General features: G+C 49.6%; 1 protein-coding gene across 2 annotated transcripts; it reads left to right on the forward strand.

Moving 5' to 3' along the window:
• The first annotated feature begins 621 nt into the window (after positions 1-621).
• WTIP (WT1 interacting protein) lies at positions 622-23,359 on the forward strand. 2 transcript variants are annotated; one of them, XM_057711235.1, is made up of 8 exons: positions 622-1,397; positions 7,362-7,463; positions 17,803-17,870; positions 18,030-18,092; positions 18,259-18,389; positions 19,165-19,216; positions 19,922-19,990; positions 22,704-23,359. In XM_057711235.1, the coding sequence occupies exons 1-8, from the start codon at positions 719-721 to the stop codon at positions 22,842-22,844; spliced, it is 1,305 nt and encodes a 434-aa protein (XP_057567218.1). In that variant the 5' UTR covers positions 622-718; the 3' UTR covers positions 22,845-23,359. The 2 variants fall into 2 exon arrangements, with proteins under 2 accessions (XP_057567218.1, XP_057567219.1); XM_057711236.1 differs by lacking the exon at positions 18,030-18,092.
• The last annotated feature ends 1,869 nt before the right edge of the window (positions 23,360-25,228 follow it).

Below are 25,228 nucleotides of genomic sequence, written 5' to 3' on the forward strand. Positions count from 1 at the left end.
AGTTCTGTAGCGGGCGGGTGCAGCGCTTCTGCCCAAGGCCGAACGTGAGCGGCCCAGCGCCTGAAACCGTGGCGGCGCTGGGAAGTAAGATGGGGGAGGATGTGGGAAACGTCTGTCAACTGCTCATATTTCTCTGGCCGGGATTGGGGGAGCCGCCTCCAGCTCAGCACGCGGGAATACAGGATCCTTCCAGAAGCCCGACGGTCGGGGCGCACAACCGCGCCCGGGTCCTCCCCGCGGCGCCACAGCTGGCCGCTCCGCCACTCGAGGGCCAGCTCCGAGCCGCACGCCCCGGCTGCCCGGCGCAGCCTCCGCGCCCCTCCGAGCTCCCGGCGAAGCGCGGACACCGCGGCTCCGCCGTCGCCGCCGCCGCCACTCCCCCCACATTCCAGAGGCCGCAGCGCCGTCTCCTTCCTCGCATTCCTGCCCCCACAAAGGAGTCCCTCCGCCCCCCGCACGGCCGCAGGGAGGAGGGGACGCGGCCCGGCGCTTCCGAGCGCACATTCCTCCGCCGCGCGCGCCACCGGGCGGAGCGCCGCGGCCCCCGGACCGCGCGTGGCCGGCGGAGCGACCCCGGCCCGGCGCCGGCCCCGCCCCGCCCTGCGCCCAGGGGTCCCGGGGCGGGCTCCGGGCTTCGGGCGGACGATGCGGCGGCGCGGCCGGAGCGGCGGCGGGAAGCGGAGGCGGAGGTGACGCGCCGGGGCCGGCGGGCCGGGCCATGAAGCGCTCCCGGGCGGCCGCGGACGAGGCGGCTCTGCTCCTGGCCGGGCTGGCCCTGCGGGAGCCGGAGCCGGGCGGCGACTCTCCGGGCCGGGGTCGACGGGGGCCGCGGCCCGGGCCGGGCGACGAGGCGGCGCAGGCGTTGGGCCGCAGAGGGCAGGGCGGCGGCGGTGGCGGTGGCCCCGAGGCCGGGGTGGACGGACTGAGCCGCGGGGAGCGAGGCCCGCGGCGCGCGGCGGCCCCCGAGCTCAGCGCGCAGCCGGCGGGCAGCCCGCGGGCCAGCCTGGCGGGCTCCGACGGCGGCGGCGGCGGCAGCGGCAGCGCCCGCTCCAGCGGCATCAGCCTGGGCTACGACCAGCGCCACGGCAGCCCGCGCTCGGGCCGCTCGGACCCGCGCCCGGGCCCCGGGCCGCCGTCGGTGGGCAGCGCCCGCTCCAGCGTGTCCAGCCTCGGCTCCCGCGGCTCGGCCGGCGCCTATCCCGACCTGCTCCTGCCCGGCGCCTGCTCCGCGTCGGCTCGCTCCCCGGAGCCCGCCGGGCCGGCCCCTTTCGCTCTGCCTTCGCTCCAGCTGCCCCCGGGCCGGGAGGGCGGCCCGAGCGCGGCGGAGCGGCGGCTGGAGGCGCTGACCCGAGAGCTGGAGCGGGCGCTGGAGGCGCGCACGGCGCGGGACTACTTCGGTGAGCGAGCTCGGCCGCGCCGCCCTCGTAGTCCTCGTCGGGGGTCGGGGACGGCCTGCGGGTAGGCGGCCCGCTCGGCCGAGGAGAGTGCTGGGTGGGCCGGGGGCTGGGCTTCGGACGAGGGACCGGGATGCGAAAAGCGCGTCTCCCTCCCGTGGAGCTGGGCAGCCGGCGATGTTTGTTCCCGCAAGACGGTGCACATGTGTGTGAACCGCCAGGTCTGGGTTTTATTTGGGACAGTGGCTTAGCTTAGCCTCTGGGTCTCCGCGCCGGGAGTTCTGGCAAAGTCAGTGGATGCGTTGCTCCTAACTTAGAGAAAAAGTCACGTTAATAGGCAGGATAAGCTATTTTCGAAGAATTTCTTCTTAACCCTTGGCATTTGCCTCAGCTCATCGTACGTGCTCTGTGATCAGTCGGTCAGCTGAAGCTGTGTGTTCCCCTCCCCCCAGCAGTACGGGCTGTGGACCGGGGCAGCGGGGTGGCATGGCCCGGATGCCACCAGAGCCCGCCTGACCTGAGGCTTTGGTAGTGGTAGTGGCTGGAGGTAGAGTCCTTAAGGGAGGAGAAGGTCACCCTGGGTGGAGGGGAGGGGGAACTAAGCTGGTCGTACTGGGCTGTCCTCACTCTGGGCTGTGCCTTGCATATGGGATGTTTCTGAAGGGAATCCTGCTTCACGTCATTTGCAAAGACCACCAGCCTCTGACAGCCTCCCTTTCCCAGGCTGACCTTGGCCCTTTGATCCCTAGTCCTTCGGACAACTCTTAGAATTCTTAGGCTTGAGGTTCTGAGAGGAGGCCTGGGGAGGGGCTTCCCTCCCTGCCTTACTGATAAGCAGGCACCTGGCTTTGCAGGGGGGTGGTGGTTATCATGTCTGGGACTGAGGCTGTCCTGGAGTTTGTCTTTCATGGTTCATTCCAGCTAGCAGCTCAGGACTGCCGTGAACCGGATCTTGAGAGAGAAGGCGGTTGTAGGGGACAGGCCAGTGGGGGCATTGCAGGCAGAAGGAAGAATGTGGCCACAAGGAGGCAAGTAAAGATGTGGACATTGCCATTATGCTCCCTGGGGTTTGCAGCCCAGGAGGGGTCAGGTGGTCAAGGGAATGTATAGGCGAAAGGGTTGTCTTGCCTTTGCGAGGGGACCTGCTCATCTGGGAGCATCACGGTGAGAATTTGTGGTGTGATAGGTCCTGTGGCTGCTGTCAGACTGCCTGGGAGCAGGGAGATAAGTTAGGAAGCCATTACCTCTCCTGCCAGGCAGGTGCCAGGAGGAGAAGCTGGGGCTGCCTTCTGAAGAGAACGCGATTCCAGTGCTCTCTCCCCGGGGAGAGTACCCCTTTTCCTGTGCCCACTCACTGCGGGGCCTGGGCAGGGGTGTGTTCTCTGGGCCCCTGTAGTTATTCCTGAATCTTTATCTGAAGCTGAGGTGGCCAGACCAGAGCAGGTAGTGGGAAGAGTGAAGGGGCTGATGGTACAAGACCATACGGGCTGATGGGTCATTCTTTCTAATGGGAGCTGCTGCTCCCATTGAAGCCATGTGAGAGTGGGAGGTGAGTGATGATAGATCTTGGGGTTTTTTGTTTGTTTTTTAAAGATTTATTTTATTATTTATTTTATTTTTGGCTGCATTGGGTCTTCATTGCTGCACATGGGCTTTCTCTAGTTGTGGCGAGTGGGAGCTACTCTTTGTTGAGGTACACAGGTTTCTCACTGTGGTGGCTTCTCTTGTTGCACAGCACGGGCTCTAGGCGCATGGGCTTTAATAGTTGTGGCGTGTGGGCTCAGTAGTTGTGGCTTTCAGGCTTAGTTGCTCTGTGGCATGGGGGATCTTCCCAGGCCAGGGATCGAACTCGTGTCCCCTGCATTGGCAGGCGGATTCTTAACCACAGCACCACCAGGGAGCCAAATCTTTGTTGTTGTTTTTTTTTAAGAGAAGCAAGATCTAGGTAACATTTTCCTGATTTTTTAAAAATATGCGCAGCTATTTGCTTGAACTGCTGATATCTTACTGCCGATATTCCACCTTTCGGAGTTATAAAAGTGGCAATTTCATACAGATCAACCTCAGTAATACATTTTACAAAAGGAAGTCTGCAGGTAGCATGAGCTCAAGTGACCTCTGATAAACCTCATTCTCAGAGTGTGTTTTTTTCCTCTCTATCTATCCCTTCTTCTTGGCCCTGGCACCCGCGCACCTCCTGGTCCCTCTCTGTCTTTCGTGGACTTTTCTCCGGACCAAGTTCTGCTGCCATGAGCCAGCCTCAGGTCTCCAGAACCTCATTAACTTTGGTGACCTCTCTGCCTTCTTTTCAGCCACCCTCCCCCAAGGCCACACCCTGAATTTGCCTCATTTCAGCTGTCTTCAGTTCTGATTGCAGCCTGCATCTCACCAGTACCTCTGACTCCTCTAATTGCTGTCTGCCCTGAAGAACCCTGGCTCCAAGTCAGTGCTGCAGCCCCCTTTTCTGTTGCTATACCAGGCGGCAGACTGATGGGCTTTAGCTTTGGTGCTCTTCTGGGCACCACCCATCACTCTCAACCTTGGTCAGTTCCCTGTTTTAGTCCCTCAACAGCTTGCCTCTCTCCTCTGCCCTGCCTGTGCTTTCTACTTTGCTGAGAACACTGGGGTCAGCAGTTGCAGTCTTGGCTGCCTGTCCCTTCCCCGAAGGTTCTCAAGTCCATGTCCAGATCTGAGGATGAAGGTCCTTCCATCTCCAACCTCTACCTGCTTCATCGTCAGCTTTCCTCTTTCTACTGGCCCTTTTCTTTTGGTTATAAATATGTACAAGGGTCTTTCATTAAGCAACAACAACAAAAGTAGAAGAAAACCAACAAACCCAAACCTATATGGTCCTAAAGTCTCATCAGCCCTTTCATCCCATCGTCTCATCCCAGTGTCTGGTTGGCATCGTCTTTGCTTATCCGCCTTCCATCTCCCCTCAGCCATCGTTGTCTCCTCCCACTGGACTGACCCAGCTCTTGCTCAGCACCCTGGTGATGCCCCAGCCACAGCCCCCAAACACCAGAGGGTGTGTGCCAGGTCTTGTTGGTCTGGATCTTACTGCATTCCAAAGATGGAGCCAACTCTCCTCCGAAACATTCTGCTCCCTGGATTTGGGAGGTACCTCATGCTCCTGGTCGTCCTTCTTCAGTGTATTTTTATTAAAGTGGTACAAGCTCATATTTCGGAAAAAAATGAAACAGAAGCAAAAAACAAATAATACAATGTTATAACTTCTCCTCTTGCCCGTCCTTCTGTTCTGCTTCCAATAGGCGGCTGACTTTTGTTCCTTTTACTGTATATTCTGGTAACTTAGGCAAGTGACAGGGTCAGGTTTTCAGGGTTGTTGGATAAGAATGAAGGTGTGAGGGTGGATCATTTGCACTTTAGCAAGATAAGTCTGGCTGCAGTTTGGGGGTGGATTATCGGGGACAGGATGGGATGCGGTGAGGAGGCTGTTGAAACCACAACTGGGATGAGAATTGACGATATTGAGTCAGGCCAGTGGGAGTGAGGGGAGGGAATGAAGTCCAGAGTAGGAACTGGATTCAGAGTCGGAGGTGAGAAAGACAAGGTAGACCTGGATGCTTCCTGAAATCTGGCTACTTGAAAGTGCTGTTTTCTGAGCAGGAATCCAGAGCTCTGTTCTGGACCTGAGGTGGTCTGGGGCCATCTGGGAGGTGGATTAGTGGCTCAGGAGAGGGATCTGGGCTGGGCAGAGTGCCAGGAGCCTCAGCAGGGGTGAGCAGTTGGGAGCAGATGAGACTGCCAGGGGAGATGGGGTAAAGCCACATGTGGAGACCTGTAGAGGTGGGTGTGCTTGGCTTCCAAATTCTCAAAACATTTAAGTTAGTAATTAATTTCAGTATGGAAGAATTTCATGGACAAATCTAGATTTCTAGCTTTTCTTGAAAAATCAGAATCATCAGCATTGCTGGCTCTGCCTTCCCACCCAGTAGCCATGAGAGGAGCCAAGGCTTGGCTGTGACTTCTGGCGGCCATGGCTCTCCTCTGCATTCACCTGGGTCCCCACCAGCCACTTTTACATTCCTACCTGGTTTGAGGGAATCTGAACTGTCCCTCCCTCCCTTGGGAAGACTGAGGCATGGGAGGCCCAGGACTGAGCAAGGGAATACCCAGTAGAACTGGGAAGAGAGAAGAACCAGAAAGCCGGGTGAGGATCATATCCTGGAGACCTGAGAGGAGGAGAAGGGCCCCCTTTAGCAAGATCGGAAGAGAAAGTCCATAAATCTGCACCGTTAGGAGATGATGGGATGTGGACTAAGCTTTCTTTCTTGACTGAGGGGAGGGGGAACGTGGGGTGGCTGGTGGGGAAGGGAGGGTTTTTTAAGGTGGGAGAGGCTCCACCATGGTAAATGTTAGGGAGAGAGATCTGGTGGAAAGCAAGAAGGAGAGGGTGAGGGCAGCATGTCCTGAAGCAGCCAGAAGACTTAGGGTCCAGGGGGCAGGGGGAGCCCATCTCCATGCCCTTTGTGGCCTGGAAGACCTTGGGTGAGTCTGTGAGAGGACCTCTGATGCCTGGGCTGGCCGCCTGCAGCCTCCAGGGTCTCCGGGAGGGCTGTCTAGGGTCTCCTAAGGCTAGTGCTGGCCTTTGCCCTGGCACTGCTGGTCACCCCTCTCCTTACCGCCCCAGCTGAGACCCCACCCCGGGCTGGTCCCCAGGTCCACCCAGTTATCCTTGCAGAGCAACTTCCCTCCCTTATTTCCTCTATTTTTTTAAAATTAAAAATTAACCAATCAATTCATTAATTGTATTGGCTGCATTGGGTCTTCATTGCTGTGTGGGCTTTCTCTAGTTGCAGTGAGTGGGGGCTACTGTGCGTTGTGGTGTGCAGGCTTCTCGTTGCGGTGGTTTCTCTTGCTGCAGAGCATGGGCTCTAGGCACGCGGGCTCAGTAGTTGTGGCGCACGGGCTTCGTTGCTCCTTGGCATGTGTGATATTCCCGGACCAGGGATCGAACCCGTGTCCCCTACATTGGCAGGCAGATTCTTAACCACTGTGGCACCAGGGAAGTCCCCCTTATTTCCTTTAGACCTTTGCTCAGATATCACCTTATCACTGGGGCCTTCTCTGACCACCCTCTTTAAAAATCACACACTCAGACATATTCTTTTATTTTTTTTATTTTTTTTTATTTTTTGGGGGGTACACCAAGTTCAGTCATCTGTTTTTATACACATATCCCCATATTCCCTCCCTTCCTTGACTCCCCCCCACCCTCGAGTCCCCCCCACCCTCCCCGCCCCAGTCCTCTAAGGCATCTTCCATCCTCGAGTTGGACTCCCTTTGTTCAGACATATTCTTAATCAGCTTTCTTGTCCTCCATAGCACTTGTTTCCACCTGAGATGTGATTTACCTGTTGTCCATCTCTCTCCACTGGAATACAGGCTCCTTGAGGGTGGGGATTTGTTTGGTGCATTGCAGAATCTCTGGCACCTAAACTATGCGGAGGATCAGTGTCTATGCTGTCTTGTTGACTGAACAAGAAAATAAATTGACCTTATGGTACAGATGAGGGAGGTGTGGCTGGGAGGGTCAGGGACTCTGCCCTGGTTGTGCCTATGTGGTCTTCATTCTTTTTGGTTCATAGATAGCAGAAAGAATTTTCCCTCAGTCCGAGAGTAGGTCAAGGTGAAGGGGCTTAGAACAACTTTCTAGGTATAAATGTGGCACCATAATTTTGATGCGTGGACTGTGTCAGCTCTGACTTGCCAGATGCTCTACTAAACCCTCTGAATCCTAAAACAACAGCAGCAAACCCTAAGTAGTGGTACCCTTACGGTCCCCATGTAAGCCATTAGTAACGGAGCAATGGAGGCCTGTGGAATTTCCCTTGCCTAAGATCACGTGGCTGGGCAGCATTAGAACTGGGAGTCAGATGCATGTCCATTCAAGTCCACAGTCGTGGTGCTAATTGCTGCTCTCTTCTGCCTCTTCTTCCATAGGTATTTGCATCAAGTGTGGGCTTGGCATCTATGGAGCAAGGCAGGCGTGCCAGGCAATGGGGAGCCTGTATCACACTGATTGCTTCACCTGCAACTCCTGTGGTAGGTAACCTCGCCCCCGTCCCTCTTGCCTCTAAGCCCCAGGCAGTTGGACCACCCGGCTATGGCCCAGGCTGGAATGTGGAGGATGCTGAGTCATGGCCCCTTCCTTCTGGCCTGGTCTGTTTGAGAGGCCCAGGCTCCTGGGGAGATCTGCTGCGCCCCGGGGAGGGAGGCGTGGGGCGAGGGAGGAGCCTTTTGCTGGCCATAGGGAAAGGCTGCTCCTGCAGCCTTTGGCTTTGGAACCTCTGTCCTGGGCAGAGTACTGATGTCTCCTGGCTGCCTGGGTGGAGCTTGTGGAGTCAGGGATGTGCCTTCTGCTTGCCTGGATATGGGGCTAATATTTTTTTCCCTGCAACTTACTTTTTGTCCTAATTTTACACATGGTATAAAATATAAATGTTATAGTTTAACTTAGACAAAGTTATAATAAGTAACTATAATCCAACCAACCTAATAGGTCTGCCCTCTTGATTTTCTTACTGTTCTTTCATGCTTTGCCCTGGAGCAGACATCTTTTATTTAAATATTTACACAAAACATTTTAATATTTTATTTTATAAAAGTGTAATATGTGCACAGTGTGAAGTCAGATAGTCCTGAGAAGCTACTTTTGCAACAGCAAAAAACCTCTTATCTTTCTACTCCTGGTCTTGTTCCACAGGGGCAGCCACTTAGTATTTTTTAGCAACTTCTAGTAGACACCTCCATGTTCTAACAGCATACACTGCTGTTTATTTTTATTTTATTTTATTTTATTTTAAATTTATTTATTTATTTATTGGCTGCATTGGGTCTTTGTTGCTCTGCGCAGGCTTTGTCTAGTTGTGGCGAGCAGGGGCTACTCTTCATTGTGGTACATGGACTTATCAGTGCGGTGTCTTCTCTTGCTGCAGAGCACAGGCTCTAGGTGTACAGGCTTCAGTAGTTGTGGCACGTGGGCTCTAGAGCACAGGCTCAGTAGTTGTGGCGCACGGGCTTAGTTGCTCTGTGACATGTGGGATCTTCCAATGCAGGGATCAAGTCCATGTCGCCTGCATTGGCAGGTGGATTCTTAGCCACTGTGCCACCAGGGAAGTCCCTACACTGCTGCTGCCTTTTTTTTTTTTTTTTAATTTTATTCATTCATTCATTCATTCATTCATTTATTTATTGCTGTGTTGGGTCTTCTTTGCTGCACACGGGCTTTCTGTAGTTGCAGCAAGCGGGGGCTACTCTTCGTTGTGGTGCACAGGCTCCTCATTGCTGTCGCTTCTCTTGTTTCGGAGCAGGGGCTCTAGGTGTGTGGGCTTCAGTAGTTGTGGCACACAGGCTCAGTAGTTGTGGCTCATGGGCTCTAAAGCGCAGGCTCAGTAGTTGTGGTGCATAGGCTTAGTTGCTCCATGGCATGTGCGATCTTCCTGGAGCAGGGATTGAACCTGTGTCCCCTGCATTGGAAGGCGGATTCTTAACCACTGTGCTACCTAGGAAGTCCCTACACTGCGGTTTCCTGATTATCAGTTTTAGAAATGATTTACTTACGTTCGTTGTGGTAGATGAGGAATAGGTTTTTTTTTTTTTTTAAGTATTTATTTAGGCTGCACTGGATCTTAGTTGTAGCATGTGGGATCTTTAGTTGCAGCATGAGGGATCTTTACTTGTGGCACGTGGACATCTTAGTTGTGGCATGCGAACTCTTAGTTTCGGTATGCATGCAGGATCTAGTTCCCTGATCAGGGATTGAACCCGGGCCCCCTGCTTTGGGATCACGGAGTCTTAGCCACTGGACCACCAGGAAAGTCCCGAGGAATAGGTTCTTATACTGACTGTTCTCCCCTCTCTTCTTACATCTTCTTCTTTTTTTTTTTCCTTCCATTTTCTCAGTGTAGTCATCATAAGTTGTGATTAAGTCAATAAACCAGGTTTATGTTCCTATAATATGTTATATGACTATATAAATATTATTGACTGCAGAGCCAAGAATTGTACTGTGATTATATTTCCTTTTTTCTATAGTCATTTACTTTTCCTGGAGTTTTTTCTTTTTTAACCTTTTTTTCTCCTTGCATTGTCTTGACTTACCATATCTTCAGTTTCCTCTCCCTGCCCCAGGGAGGCATTTTAGTAGGCATTCCTTTGAGTTCCCCCTTGGAGCCCTTGGCCTCTCCTTAGTCTGAGCCAGTTGCTCTCTGGACCCCTGTGGAGTGCTCATTCTGTACCTTCCCATGTATATTCCTTGGATTGAATCCACTGTTTCCTAGAAGTTTTCAGCTGCAGATAACAGAAAAGCTGCTGAGGAGGCTTAAACGCTAAGAATATTTCTTGACTCAATGAACTGGGAGCCCAGAGATAGGGCTGGCTTCAGGCTGGGATTGATCTAGTAGCTTAGGGCCTATGAATAGCTTGGCTGGGTTTCCCTTGGGTTTGGCTTTATCCCTAGGGCAACTTCTCTTATGGTGGTGAAATGTCTGAGGCAGCTTGAGACTTCCATTGGCACACTACTGGTCTGGAGGAAGAGGGGGCATTTCTTCTGGTCATGTTTTTGGGGTGGGGAAACTTCTTTTTCAGAAAAGCCCTAGCAAAAATCTTGTATATCATTGGCCAGATCACGTCACACATGCATTCCTGAACCAATTCCTGTGGCTTGAGGGCGTGCTATGATTTGATTGACATGCTTGCCTGAGTCTCTGAACCATATAAGGGAAGAAGAATTAGCTTTATACTAATCAAGCCCATCCATGGATAAGGGGAGTGGATTCAGGTTTCCCTTAAACACACCAGGCTGTCTGAGGTAAGGTTGGTTACTGAACACAACTTGGAAAAGTAGGGAGGAATCAAAGCTGTGAAACAACCAAAACTGTGTCCAGCGTTTTGCTGTAGTTGTCTAAGCAAGGGCACATGGGAGGTAAATTTGCTGAATTCTGTTGTATCTAAGATGCCTTTATTCTACCCTCACAATTTATGGTTTGACTGGGAATAGAATTCCAAATTGGAAATAATTTTCACTAAGTATTTTGAAGTCAAAGATTTATCTTCCAGAAGCCATAGTTGCTGCTAAATTCTGATGACATTCTGATTCTCATTTTTGTGTGTGTGATCTGTTTTTTTCCTTTTGGGAGATCTCAGGAAGAGGGCTATCATTGCACAAAACCTGGCTGTAATGGCCTCTGGAAAGGGCTGCGAACTGCACAGTTCCAGGGGGTGCCATTTATGCACATGCAGCAAGAATGGTGCTCCTGAGATTGTGCAGTGCAGCAGCTTGGCTTTAGGATACTTTGTTTATGTTTGATGTAGGCTTTGTGCCATTGGTTGAGCTGGGTGCACACAAAGCCCATTAGACTGGAGACTTGCCCTTTGGTTCTGGGAATTTTTCTTTCTTTCTTTTTTTGGGGGGTGGAATTTTTCTTGTATTCTTTATTCCCTTCTTTTTTCCACTGGAACTGAATTCAGCAGTGTATGAATCAGGATAATATATTATGACCAAGTGGAGCTCATCTCAAGAATACTAGTGGATTCACAGTAGAAAATTCATTAATGTAATCCACCTCATTAACAAACTAAAGAAGAAAAACTATATAATCATCTCAATAGGTGTAGAACAAGCAGTCAGTAAAATCTGACATTCAGATTTTAGCAAACTAGAAATAAAAAGGAACTTTCTCAACCTGATAAACATTGGTTACTAAAAATCTCTGCAAACATACTTAATGGTGAAATAAGAAAAATGGACCTTTAAAAGAGGGAAGGACAGTGATGCCCGCAATCATGTCTTCTGTTCAGCATTGTCCTGGAGGTCCTAGTCATTGCAGTAAGACAAGAAAAATGAGTATACCGTATTCATGTAAGTATTCATGAATATATCCATATTCATATACTATTGAACACGGCTATATTTAATAGTGTTGAGATGTCAGTTTTTTCCAGATTGATCTGTGAAGCTTTGTAATTCCAGTTAAGCAAGTTTTCCTGAATTTAACAAGCTAATTCTAAACTTTATTTATTTATTAAAACATTTATGTATTTATTGGCTCTGTTGGATCTTCGTTGCTACGCGCAGGCATTTCTCTAGCTGTGGTGATCAGGGGCTACTCTTCGTTGTAGTGCATGGGCTTCGCATTGCGGTGACTTCTCTTCGGTGCGGAGCGTGGGCTCTAGGCGCACAGGCTTTAGTAGTTGCAGTGTGTGGGCTCAGGGGTGGCTCACGGGCTCAGTTGCTCCTTAGCATGCAGGAGCTTCCCAGACCAGGGATCGAACCCGTGTCCCCTGCATTAGCAGGCGGATTCTTAACCACTGCACCACCAGGGAAGGCCGTAATTCTAAAGTTTCAGTGGAAGAGCAAAAGGCTAAGAATAGTCAAGATGATCTTGAAGAAGAGTAGGCTGGGCAAACTTCCACTACCGGATGTCAATATATATTGTATAGTTATATTAATTAATTTCATGTGGTATTGGGGCAAGGCTAGACAAATAGGCCAATGGAACAGAGTGGGGGGTCCAGAAACAGACCCATGTCTGTGCGAAGACTTGATGGATGTTAGAGATGGCATTGCAGATGGTGCTGGGAAAAGTGGTTATGCATATAAAATAATGAAATTAAATCCAGGTGCATCAAAGCCCTAAATGTGTAAAGAAAAACTTGACAGTTCTAGAAATAAATATAGAAACATATCTTTACCAGTCTTCTGGTTAAGAAAAAATTTTTTTTCACACAAAAAATGCTCAACTTAAAAGAAGGGTTGAAGCCAACTTAAAATTTGGCTATGTTAGAATTAAAAACCTCTATTCATTAAAAGAGACTGTGAAACACATGAGAAAACAAACTATACTGCCACAAACACAGCTTCCTAGGATCATTTTTGTTTGTTTGTTTACAATCTTTGCTTTTAATGTCCTGTCCAAGAAATCTTTGTAGTTTTATGTTTTGGACATCTGTTTTTATTTTTTAAGCATATTAAACCTACCTATTCTGTATTCTGCATCTAATTATCCCAAGAGCCTACTTCTGTTGTTTATTGTTTCACCTCACTCTTGGTGATGATACCTTGTTTCCTCATGAGTTTTGTAATTTCTGATTGTGGAAGTCTGTCTGTGGGAATTCATTGAGGTGTATGTTGAAGATGCATTTCCCTATGAGATGTTTGAAAACTTTATTTTTTTAAATTAATCTTTTTGGCTGCTCCATGCGGCATGTGGGATCTTAGTTCCCCAACCAGGGATCAAACCCATGCCCCCTGCAGTGGAAGTGCGGAGTTTTAACCACTGGACCACCAGGGAAGTCCCTGAAAACTTTTTATTGAGGAAAAAACTCGAACGGGGCAAATATAGTTTTTTCTTTTATGAGTATTTATGGACTTGTATTCATGTAATGTATTGCAATGCCATGATGCACAAATTGTGTCAAGTTTGGCCGGAGAAGTCCCTTCCAGTTGGCTCCTGTGCCCTGTTGACATGTCCCCATTGTTCTTTGAACACTTCTTTACTCTGGCACAAGATATACTCTGTTTATCTTTGGTTTTGTTTTTAATTGAGTACAATTTACCTATAGTACAGCAAACAGATCTTAAGTACATAGTTCAAAGATTTTGGATAAATGTGTACATTTCTGTGACTCACACCCCTAACAAGGATCTAGAAAATTTTAAACACCTTTCCTTTTTTTTCAGTTGATCCCCATATATTCTCCCATCACATCCACTCAACCAGTGTTCTGATTTCTACCACCGTAGATTAGTTTTCTGTTCTAGAACTTCATATAAATGCAACCATATAGTATGTACTATCTTTTTTTTAAAGTGGCTTTTTTTTCCTTTTTTTGCTAAGCATGTTTTTATTTTGTTTTTGTTTTTAAATCCATGTTGTTACATGTATCACTAGCTCACTCCTTTTTATTGCTGAGTAGGATTTTATTGTATGAATATACTGCAATTTGTTTATCCACTTAACTGTTGATAGATACTAGGTTGTGCTGTGAACATTCTTGTACAGGTCATTTGTGGACAAATGTTTTCATTTCTCTTGGGTAAATTTCAAGGAATGGAATTTCTGGGTCATAGGCTAAGTGTATGTTTAACTTTGTAAGAGACTGCCAAGCTATTTTCCAAAGGGGCTGTATCATTTTATACTCCCACTAGAAATGTGAGATAGTTGGGTTATTCTACATATTTGCCAACAATTGATATTTTAATCTTTTCAATTTTAGCCATTCTAATGGGTGTGAAGTGGTATCTCACTGTGTTTTTAAATTTGCATTTCCCTGACAACTAATGAGGCTTGAGCATCTTTTTTTTTTCTGTTTCTTGGCCTTTTATAACTTCTTTTGTGAAGTCTGTTCAAGTCTTTTGCCCAGTTTTTAAATTGGGAGTTATTTGTCCTTTTATTATTTAGTTGTAGGAATATATATGGTATAAGTTCTTTTCAGGTGTTTGGTAAATATTTTCTTCAGGTTTTATGGTTATTATTTTTGTGACTTAAAGAAGATAGTCTCCTTTGTTTTTTCCTAGAAGCTTTAGGTTTCTCATTTTTATGTCTATGTTGATAACCAATTCCATGTTAACTTTTGTGTATGGTATGAGGTAAGGAATTGAGTCTTACTTTTTTTTCCCACATGAATATCTAGTTGTTCCAGCACCATGTGCTGAAAAGACTTTGCTTTCCCACTTGTATGTTTGTTGAAATATTTATGGGTCTATTTTTAGACTCCACTCTGTTCCACTGATCTTTTTGTCTCTCCTTACCACAATATTACACTGTCTTGATTTCTGTATGTCTTAAAATAGGTAGTATAAATTTTCTAGTTTTGTTGATCTTTTCCAAGATTATTTTGGCTACTCTAGGTTCTTTGTATTTCTATATAAATTTAAAAATTGGCACATCAGTTACCACAAAAAAATAGAGTGCTGGGAACTTGATTGGGTGGCATTGAATGTATAGATCAATTTGGGGAGAATTGATAGGAGAACATTGGAAGCTATGAAGATGGTTGTCAGAACTGTGCAGAGTCCAAGATTTTTCCCTACGTGCAAGCTGACAAGTTAGCCTGCCAGTGTTTCACAGGTGCTGGCTGATGACATGACCCTCCTGGGACAGATACAGCACTGCAGGCAGCGTGAGCTTCACGTTTGCATCTTTTCTCTGTGTCCTCCTTGGTCCCACAGTGATGATGTGGATGCCAGGTGTGTGCTGCACATGCAGTGGGTGTCTATGTCATGGCTGAGGAACCCTGAGCTTAGGGAACTCCAGGATTTTATAACGGGCTGCCAGCAAAGCTGTCTGACTCATCCCAGAGAAGAACATTATCTTTGTTACGCTGAACAGCAAACAAACCTGCCTTCTGCTTCAGAGGGAGATGCTATCTCTGTCTTCTAAGCAGTTTGCTCCACAAATGTCCTTGGAAAGATAATCCAAAATGAAAGCTGCCAGCCCTCTGTTGGGAAGATGTACAGAAATGGAAGGGATCCTATGGAAATCTGTCTACCAGCAGTGCTGTATCTCTTGATTTATGTAGTTCTTTTAAAATTTCTCTTCACAAAGTTTGGTTTTGCTGAGTAAAGTCAGACACATCTTTCATTAAATTTATCCCTTAGTTTTTATGTTTTTGGGGGGGATGCTATTATAAACTCACTTTAAAAATGGTGAGTTTATTTTCCAATCACTTGTTGCTAGAATATAAAAATATTTTTGCTTTTCATATATTGACCACCTTATCCTACAACTTTGCTAACCCTACTTATTAGTTCTAGCAATTTTTTGGTAGATTCCTTACGATCTTCAATATAACACAATCATGTCATTTGTGTTAAAAGACAGTTTTTACTTTCTAACTTTTAATTTTTTTTCACCTGTCTTATTGCACTGCCTAGCACTTCTAGTATACTGTTGAATCCAAAGGGGAAAAGCATTTAATATGGCACAGTTATGTCTGATGTTAGCTGTGGGGCTTTCATAGATGCCCTTCATCAGGTGGAAGGGGTTCCCTCTTGCTCCTGGTTAGATGTTGTCGTCTCCTGACTGTAACGGGACTGCTTCTCATAGGTCTGCTGCGGCTGTGGTTTTGACAAGGATACCTTTTTCTTTTAAAGTTTTGGTTCAATTTTTTTAAACTAAAAAACCCCACATCACTCATTTCTTCCATCCCCAACCCCTGTGTCTTGCAGCCACCAAACTGTTCTCTGTATCTATGAGCTTGTTTTTTTGTTGTTGCTTTTAAGATTCCACATATAAGAGAGATCATACAGTATTTGTGTTTCTCTGTCTGACTTATTTCACTTAGCATAATGCCTTTGAGGTCCATCCATGTTGTTGCAAAAGGCAAGATTTAATTTTCGTTCCCTTTTCTGGCTGAATAGTATTCTGGTGTGTGTGTGTGTGTAATACTTTCTTTATCCATTCATCCATGAGTGGACACTTAGATTGTTTCCATATCTTCGTTATTATAAATAATGCTGCAGTGAACATAGAGGTGCAGATATCTTTTTGAATTAGTGTTTTTCTTTTCTTAAGATAAATATCCAGAAGGGGAATTGCTGGATCATATGCTAGTTCTGTTTTTAATTTTTTGAAGAACCTCCATACTGTTTTCCACAGAGGTTGCACCAATTTACATTCCCACTAACGGTGTACGAGGGTTCCCTTTTCTCTAAATCCTAACCAACACTTGTTATTTCTTGTCTTATTGATAATAGCCATTCTAACAGATGTGAGTTCCTTTGTTGTGAATTAATTGACCATATATGTGTGGGTTTATTTCTGGGCTTGCTATTCTGATCCACTGATGAATGTGTCTGTTTTTACGCCAACAGCATACTTTTTAATTACTATAGCTTCGTAATACAGTTTGAAATCAGGGTGTATGATGCCTCCAGCTCTGTTCTTCTTTCTCAAGATTGCTTTGGCTGTTTGGGGTCTTTTGTGGTTCCATGTAAGTTTTAGGATTGTTTGTTCTATTTCGGTGAAAAATACCATTGGAATTTTGATAGGGATTGCATTGAATTGATAGATTGCTTTGGGTAGTGTGGACATTTTAACAATATTGATTCTTGCAATACATAAGTATAGAATATCTTTCCATTTATTTGTGTCTTCTTCAGTGTCTTTTGTTAATGTCTTGTAGTTTTCAATATACAGATCTTTCACCTCCTTGGTTAAATTTATTCCTAGGTATTTTATTCTTTTTGATATAATTGTAAATGGACCGTTTTCTCATTTTCTCTTTCTGATAGTTCATTTTTTAGTTAGAGAAACAACAAATTTTTGTGTATTGATTTTGTATTCTGCAACTTTAGTGAATCCATTTATTAGCTCTATAACAGTTTTTGATGGAGTCTTTAGGGTTTTCTATATGTAATATGTCATCTGCAAATAGTGATGGTTTTACTTCTTCCTTTGCAATTTGGATGCCTCTTATTTCTTTTTCTTGCCTAATTGCTCTGGCTAGGACTTCCAATACAATGTTGAATGAAAGTGGTAAGAGTGGACATCCTTATCTTGTTCCTGATCCTAGAGGAAAAGCTTTTAGCTTTTCACCATTGTGTATGATATCAGCTGTGGGCTTGTCATATATGGCCTTTATTATGTTGAGGTACGTACCCTCTATACCCACTTTGTTGAGTTTTTATTATGAAAGGATGTTGAATTTCATTAAATGCTTTTTCTGTGTCTATTGAGATGATCATAGGGTTTTTATCCTTCATTTTTTTAATGTGACTGATTTGCGGATGTTGAACTATTCTGGCGTCCTTGAAATAAAGGATACCTTTTTTTTTACATTGGCTCCTTCACCTGGTGAGATTTGTACTTCTAATATTTCTAGATTAAGAAATTCATTCTGGGGACTTCCCTGATGGCGCAGTGGTTAAGAATCCGCCTGCCAATGCAGGGGACATGGGTTCGATCTCTGGTCTGGGAAGATCCCACATGCCTTGGAGCAACTAAGCCCACGCGCCACAACTACTCAGCCTGCACTCTAGAGCCTGTCAGCTGCAACCCAACGCAGCCAATAAATAAAGAAATAAATTTATCAAAAACAAAAAAAGAAAAGAATTTCATTCTGCAGAGTCTGCTCTGAATTCAACTGAATTTAAAGCAATTTTTTCTTAATTATTAGAACTTCAATTTACATTAAAAAAAAGTCTTCATATGTGTGCTTTGACACCTCTTACCATAGTTTTGTCAATAACATATTCTGTTTAATTTTTTAAAAATATCAATTAGCGTAATGATAATAACATAACATTAGAGGGAAGTTTAAAAATTTGTCTGCAGTCAGCTTCTCGTCTGTTGGAGGAGGGTGCTGACACATGGCAGCAGCAGCGTCCTCCCTGGTTCCAGCCGTCCAGGGACCCCCTTCTCACCCCTCATCCTTGCAGGGAGACGACTTCGAGGGAAGGCTTTCTACAATGTGGGTGAGAAAGTGTACTGCCAGGAGGACTTCCTGGTGAGTCAAAGCTGTGCCCTGGCTGGTGCCATGGGTGGGAGCAGGGGCGGGGACCCTCCTTCTGATTCACGTGGCGACCTGAGGCCAGGAAGCAGATGCTGGCTGGGCAGCGAGTGCCCCTTTGTTACATAACATCCTGGATCCTGTGTCCCTTCCCAGTACTCCGGGTTCCAGCAAACGGCTGACAAGTGTAGCGTGTGTGGACACCTCATCATGGAGATGGTGAGAACCTCCCCCAGGCTCCTGGAGCCCCTCTGACATGCACAGAGTCAAGGACCCCACCCTTTCACCTGTTGGAGACCTGCCAGGGGCTCAGAGCCAGAGTGTCTTCTGGGGGCTGTGCTGAGCCTTCCCCCTGCACTGACCCTTCAGTGCCTCCTGCCCCCAGATCCTGCAGGCCCTTGGGAGGTCCTACCACCCAGGCTGCTTCCGGTGCTCGGTGTGCAACGAGTGCCTGGATGGGGTGCCCTTCACTGTGGACGTGGAAAACAACATCTACTGTGTTAGAGATTATCACACGTGAGTAGCCGGCGCTGTGGAGCACTGTGACTCCCGTGGTTCCTCTGCCTCCCCTGGGAGCATTTTCCTGGCCTGCCTGGGCTCTCCATTCTTGGTCTGTTCACTTCTGGCCTCCGCTGTGCGCATAGTGGTTGGGGCGAGGCACAGATCTCTGCCTGGAGCCTCCCGTCTCAGTCCTCTCCTCCCCCGCCTTTGCCTGCAGCCCCCTCCTCCTAGTGGTGGGGACTCTCGGCTGCCCCATCTAGCTTCTGTCCCTCTGCTCTTGTGGCCAGGCCGGGACTCTTCTGCCTGGAATGGGGGCTTGGGGTCTCTGCAGAGTCTCTTTCTGCTTCTCTGGTACCCATCTGATCAGGTGATCCAGTCTCCCTTGCTGTGGCTCCAGGCTCAGCCCTCGGGCCTCTGGTCCTGTGCTGCTGCCTTGCGTGGGGCTGGTGCTGGGCATCGGTTCCTGGTACTCAGTGTGGAGCCAGGTTTTGCAGGGGATTCAGCTAGGGGAGGCCCACCCCTGGACATTAGGGGGCAATGACTTGCAGGAAGCATGAGGGAGAGTCCAGGGCAGAACGTGAAGCCATCCTGAGGGGGTGATGGGTAGAGGCGAACTGGGGAGCCACATAAAAGGCCAGTTCCAAGAAGGCTCCTACCCCAGCATATTCTCACAAGGAGAGGGGGCCTGATGCTTGTGCCACGTCATGGAGCTACTGTGGGTGGACCTGTCCTCGTGCCCTTGGCCTCTGGTCACTCAGCTGGTCACTTCTGGTTTCCTTTATTCCTCCAGGGTTTTTGCACCAAAATGTGCCTCCTGTGCCCGTCCTATCCTCCCTGCACAGGTAGGAACCACGCACCTGGAGATGATCAGGTGCCTGGCCCCGCCCAGCCCTGCTGGTCCTGTCCGGGTTGGCCCCAGGTCTTGGCCCCCAGTGGGAGGGAGGAGCAGGTGCTCCTGCCCCATATCCCTGTGGGCTGAAGGATGTGTGTCGTGCCCAGTGCACACAGGACGCGGGTGTCCCCACGTGAGTTAGAGGGAAATGGTGGCCCCTGCTGCTTGGCTGTCCCACTGCCCCCTCAGGTCCATTGCCCATCGATGTCAGGACTGGCCCCTGGATCTGTGAGCTCGCAGCCGAGATGGTGGGGGGAGCAGATGAGAGAAGGATGCTGTTTGTGCAGGAGACGCCCTTGGGTGGTGCAGCTCCATCCGGCACTGGGTCTTCCACACATGCTGGCTCTGGCGAAGCAGGCCTGGCAGTGGTCTTTCCTGACTCCAAAGAACTGAAAAGAACATGTACACACACACCAACACCCACATGATGGCTCTCATCAACAAGTGTGCCTGCTGTGTGTTGGCTGTAGCCGTGAGAGGAGGCCCACGGCACTCGTGCATCCATTTGTGTGCACCTGCCGATGCCGGTTCTGGCCCCACGGGAGGACCTATGTCAGTGCTCACATGGGTGTAAATGCACAGCCCCCACACAGAGCATGTTCTGTAGATGTGTGCCCACCACACAGTTCACCTCCAACCCTGTCTCTTCCTCCAGGGCTGTGAGACAACCATCCGTGTGGTGTCTATGGACAGAGACTACCACGTGGAATGCTATCACTGTGAGGTGAGCCTGGGCCCCTCCCCGGAGGCTGGTGGCTGGGGCAGTCCCTCCCGCACGGGCCTCCTTCTCCCTAGGTATTCTGTGGGCCCACCCCCTCTTTTATGGTTCTACCCCATTCTGCCTGTCCTCCCCCAGTGAGCTCTCTCCCTCCCCCACCGAGATTATGGTCTCTCTCAGCCCGTTTCTCATTCAAATACTTCCTATGTACCGTGTTGGGGTGTTGTGGATGTACAGAGAATAAAGACAGTCTCTACCCTCCAGAGAGGCAAGTACTCAGGCAGTATTTATACAGGGTCATCATTGCTATCAAGGGGAGTTTTCAGAACACATAGGAGGCCTTGGAAAATCGAGGAAGGCTTTCTCGGGGAGGTAACACCCAAGCTAAGATTTGAAAGATGAATAAGAGTTAGCTAAGGAGCAAGGAGAAGGGCGTTTTCAGGCAGTGGAAGCAGAATGTGCTGAGGCGCAAAGGTGAGTGTGTTCTTTTGTGTCACTGGAGAAGCTGGCAGGAGCTGGGGATGAAAGGCCACTTGAACTGAGGAGCGTGGACTTATCCTGAGGGCAGTGGAGAAGGACTGAAAAGGGATGATGCAATGTCATTGGGAATTTAGAAAGGGCACTCAATGCCACGCAGAGAATAAAGGAAAGAAGAGGGAGTGGGGGCTGGGGTTCCCTGAGGAGGCTGGTGGAGTCAAGGTTGTGACCCTGCGTTCCGGGAAGCAGACGGAGGTGAGTGTTGGTTAGACAGTACACGGGACTGGATTTGGTCAGGGACTGAATGTGGGAGTTTAGGGGTTGGAAGGTGTCCATTAGGACCCCAGGAGAGAGTGAGGGTGAGAGGAGGAAGGCTTAAGATGTTCTCACTTTTGGTAGCTGGAGACACCTGAACAGAGATATCCAGGCGACAGCTGGATGTGCTGGAGTATAAAGACTCCGGTACAGATGTAGGAGTTTGGGAGTCATTGGCGTATATAGCTCTTTCCTCTCTGATACTCTGCCCTGTGGTTTCTAGTTGTCTTTGCCTCCCCAGATTCTCAGTTCAAGGAGACCAATGGGCTGTCTTTGTAGGGAGTAATGAGGTCTTCCACAGAGAGCTGTAGAGGAAGGAGCGGGGGGCTCAGGATAGCCCAGGGAGCTCCAGCATTCCAGGGATACATTCAGGCAAAGCAGCCACACAGGAGGCTGATAATGACTGACGGAAAAGGTAGGAGAAAAACCTAGTGTTGGGTTTCAGAGCTCCAGGGAAGAGCAGGCGTGTCAGGGAGAAATTTTCAGTAGGAATCTAGGGTTCATTGGGAACCAGGTTGCCTTGGTGGGAGCAAGTGGCCGAAAGGGAATAGGATTCCTGCTGGAGGACCAGGGAAGGCAGATTGGGAGCAGGCACGTTCCCACAGTTGCTCCAGCAACAGTAGGAGGGCATCCTCCTCTGCTGTCCTACTGCTCTTCAGTGTCCCCTTGGGATCGCTAAGCACAGTCCTTAGGGAAGGGCTGATGCTGAGAGTCCAGAAGCAGGTCAAGCTGTGGGCAGATCACAGAGGCACCTCAGGGCTGTGAGATGTGGTGCTGCTGTCCCCCGGAGAGACCCTTGGATGGGAACTAGGGTCTCCAGGCCCCCCTCTCCTCCCTCCTCCGGTGTGTGGTGGGGAGTAGCAGGCCCAGTCAGGGGGCTGTGGCCAGACAGGACACGGAGGACGGCTGGGATCTGAGTTGCTTGGGACATGAGGCTCCATCACAGTAGCCTGGCTCTGTTGTCTGTGTGGGGCAGGGCAGGTGTTGGTCTCAGGGCCTTTGGGTAACAAGGATCAAAGCTTCCAGGCTGGAGTTCAGCCCTGGGTGCAGTGAGAGTGTGTCCTAAGGGGCCTCCTTGGGGTGGGGGGCAAAAGGAAGGACAAAAGTGTCCAGTAGGTCCCGCCTGCTGCCCCACTGTCGCTCACACCACACCACCCTCCGTGGCTGCCCATCACACTTCCTGCCTGTTATTTAGAGGTCAAACACAAATCACTTAACTTGTTAAACAGAGAAAATTAGCCTATAAAATATCCCACAGTGGGAAAATGGTAAGATAAGGGACATAGAGCAAAACTCCCTGTTTACTTGATGTCTTCAGTTCTTCTGTTCCATTATCTCTTAAGGCCACTGAAGCCAGCCATTTGACCTTTTCCCCCTTTCCCAGGGTCACCAGTGAACCCCATGTGGGGATCCAGGAGATGATTCTCAGTTGTCACTGGACTAAGCTTGCAGCAACTTTCCTAGACTCTCCCTCCCTCCTAGATGCCCTCTTCACTGGGCCCTTAGGACAGGCTGTTCTTGGTTTTCCTCTTTTATTTTCCCCTGAAATCTTGGCTCTGGTCCTCTTCTTTCCGCTCTGAAAGCTGGAGCTTCCACAGCTCAGCTGTTTGTTCTCTTCTCTTTTCTAGTTATCTGCACTCCCTGGGAGAATCTCCTGTTGCTTTGTTGTTAAAAACTATCGCATTTTTATGCCCATGCCCCAGCGCTCTTTCCCAAACTCCAGCCTAGTGTCTGACTACCTCCCTCCTGGTTGGCTCCTTTGGATGTGTAAGAGGCTCTCCAATTCGGGGTGTCCAGCAGTGGGCTCCTGACCCCCCTCCCCCAAAGAGTAAAGGCCAGAGTCCCCCGGAAGGTGGGCAGGGTCCTGCAGATCTCTGATGCGCCCCTCCCGTGTTTACTCTGGGGCGGGGTCTGTGTTCTTCCCTAGGACTGCGGGCTGCAGCTGAGCGGGGAGGATGGACGCCGCTGCTACCCCCTGGAGGGCCACCTGCTGTGCCGCCGCTGCCACCTGCGGCGCCTCCGGCCAGGCCCGCTTCCTTCACCTGCCGTGCACGTCACCGAGCTCTGAACCGGGGCGGGGAGCCCGGCCCTGGGGCCGTGTGTTTGTGTGCGCGTGCGCACGCGCGAGTTTTCTGCGCACGCGCGTGTCTTTGCGCGGGTATATTTTGGCGCGCGCGCCGGCGATGGGTGACCCAGGTCAGTGTCAGGGCTTTTTGTCAGGGTGGGCGCGGCCGCCGGCTCCCACCCCACCCCCTACCCCCGCCAGCCATCGAGCTGCTGTCCGAGGGGCCGGCCCCGCGGCGAAGCTACTAATATTTATTCACCGTCTGTGCCTCCTCCAGCCGCTTCCTTTCTTTCGGGCCCTGCCTGCCTCCCGCCCCCACCCCACCACCAGCCTTCTGTTTCGGGACCCCCTGTGCCCCGTAGCCTCGGGGGCAGGCTCCCGGACCGGCTGTGGGTCGCGCGGCTGAAGAGGGCCGTCCCCACGTGCAGGGGCGCGGGGTACACGGCCGCCGTCCTCCCGCTGGCCTCCGCGTGGGAGCCAGCCTCCCTGTGTAGAAGGGGTCTGGGACCCCCTTCAAGAGCGCTCCGGGGGCAGGGTGTGGCCTGGCAGGCGGGGGGCGGGGGGGGGGCACGCGCCTTGCCCGCTGGTGGGTGGGAAGGGTTCGTTGTTGGGGAGGGTCGCTGAAGGGGGTGACACCCTTAGGGAGTGGGGCCTGCGAAGGAGCCTTCCCTCTGGCCGTCGTGGTCTCTGCAGGTTTTGGCCACCGGGACTCCGATGGGTGTTTTCAGCCTTAAACCCGCCCCGGGCTTCCCATCCCTGGCTCCTTGTTCCCAAACCCTCCCGTCCTCGGAGAAGAACACCTTCTCATGCAGAACTCCAGCCACAGGTCTGGTGGAGAGAGACCGCGAGGGGGGCGCCCTGCCCACCTGGTGCAGGAAAGCACTGTTATCAGGCTCCACAACAAAAGTATATGATTTGACTTAAATTAAGTTTTTCCTTTGAGAATATTTTCATTTTCTTTAAAAGAATATAGTTTTCTTCTAAAAACGTGGCCCACAGTTGTTATTTCTTAGGAACGTCACAAGAAACTCACACATGTCCAATTTGTATATCATATAGCGAGTGTTCAAGTGGTAAAACATTGTAGTTTAACTATTTTTGTATAAATTCCTCTAAAATCTCAAAATATGTGTTTGCCCTCCAGACTTTAGGCTAGCGTGGGGTTTTGTTTGTGTCGATGTCTTGAGAGTGGTCACCTAATGAAATGTGGTATGTGGAAATGTAGGGTTTTTCTTCCCCCCTCTGAAAGACACATCAGCATTGGGAACCTTGGACTTCTCACTAATGGCTAATGTTGGATTTGCACTTGTGGGTGGCCCCTGCTGCGAGAGACCCCCCCTAATCACAATAACCATCAGAGTGGTTTTTGTGGACTATTTTAATTCCACTTGTTCCTGTGAGAACTGAACCACCTCGACTACTGCTATTGCCCTCCCTTCCGCCCACTGTTAGATGTAGGCTCCTTCGTCTGGGGGAGCCAGGTCGTAGGAACCAGAACAACGCCAGGAGTGCCCATTGGGATGCCTAGGAGGGAAAGCGGCAGCCCGGCGAGTTTCCGCTGGGCTGAGGCCTGGAGTTGGGAGGCCCCCTAGTGGGCTGAGGAAGCAAGTACATGGTGAGTTTGGTTGACCAAGGATTTTAACGCAGAGGTTGTCCAGAGATGGGGGAAGCGTGTGTCTCCTAAGGAAGGGACTTCACAGGATCAAGGTGGCTTCTTGGAGGAGGTGAGCCCCGTGGGGCAGGAGAGAGTAAATTCCAGGAATGGGAGGCTCTTTCTGGCTTTCTTTTCCTCTTGAGCTGGGCTGCTTTGCTTTCTAGCCAATGATTGCAAAGCTTTCTTCTGATTGCTTCCAGTGTCGAAGCTTCTTTCCTTTCGGTTTCTCCTTGTTGCAAATTCAGCTCCTCTTTTTCTCTTCCTTTGTGTCTGCTGCGGAGGTGGTCCCTGATCTTCCTGCCATGGGGACCACCATCGTGCTCCACACCTGCTCCATCCTGGTCACCACACTCCCCCACCCAGCTGGGCTGAGTCATCACAGCATGGAGCCTCCTTCAAATTCATGTGCCGAACTTTATCAAAAGTCAGAGCCAACGGAATGCAGGACCCTGGGGGGCAGTGGCTTCATCTCTGGCCACACTTTGCCCTTTCTCTTTGGGCTCCATGGCCCTGTATTGCCTACTCCCAGGGCTAGTAACTGCCACCATCTGTCTAACCCCAGAGCCTTTGCACATGGAGTTTGCTCTGCCTGGACCCACCCCCTGCCCAGATCCTTCTAATCTCAGCTACATGAATAAGCCAGACTCCTAGTTATTACACTTCCCCGAACACCCAGAATTTGAGGCCCTGATCTCTAAGCTCTTTTCCAAAAGCAGCATCTTCCAATCCATTG

This window comes from Hippopotamus amphibius, chromosome 16, assembly GCF_030028045.1.
Source record: "Hippopotamus amphibius kiboko isolate mHipAmp2 chromosome 16, mHipAmp2.hap2, whole genome shotgun sequence".
In the NCBI taxonomy this organism is placed as follows: Eukaryota; Metazoa; Chordata; class Mammalia; order Artiodactyla; family Hippopotamidae; genus Hippopotamus; species Hippopotamus amphibius.

Coding starts and splice junctions, on each gene's coding strand:
- WTIP (XM_057711235.1), top strand. CDS start 719: ATGAAGCGCTCCCGGGCGGCCGCGGACGAGGCGGCTCTGCTCCTGGCC. Junction 18,390..19,164: donor TGTGTTAGAGATTATCACAC/GTGAGTAGCCGG, acceptor TTATTCCTCCAG/GGTTTTTGCACCAAAATGTG. Junction 19,991..22,703: donor TGGAATGCTATCACTGTGAG/GTGAGCCTGGGC, acceptor GTTCTTCCCTAG/GACTGCGGGCTGCAGCTGAG.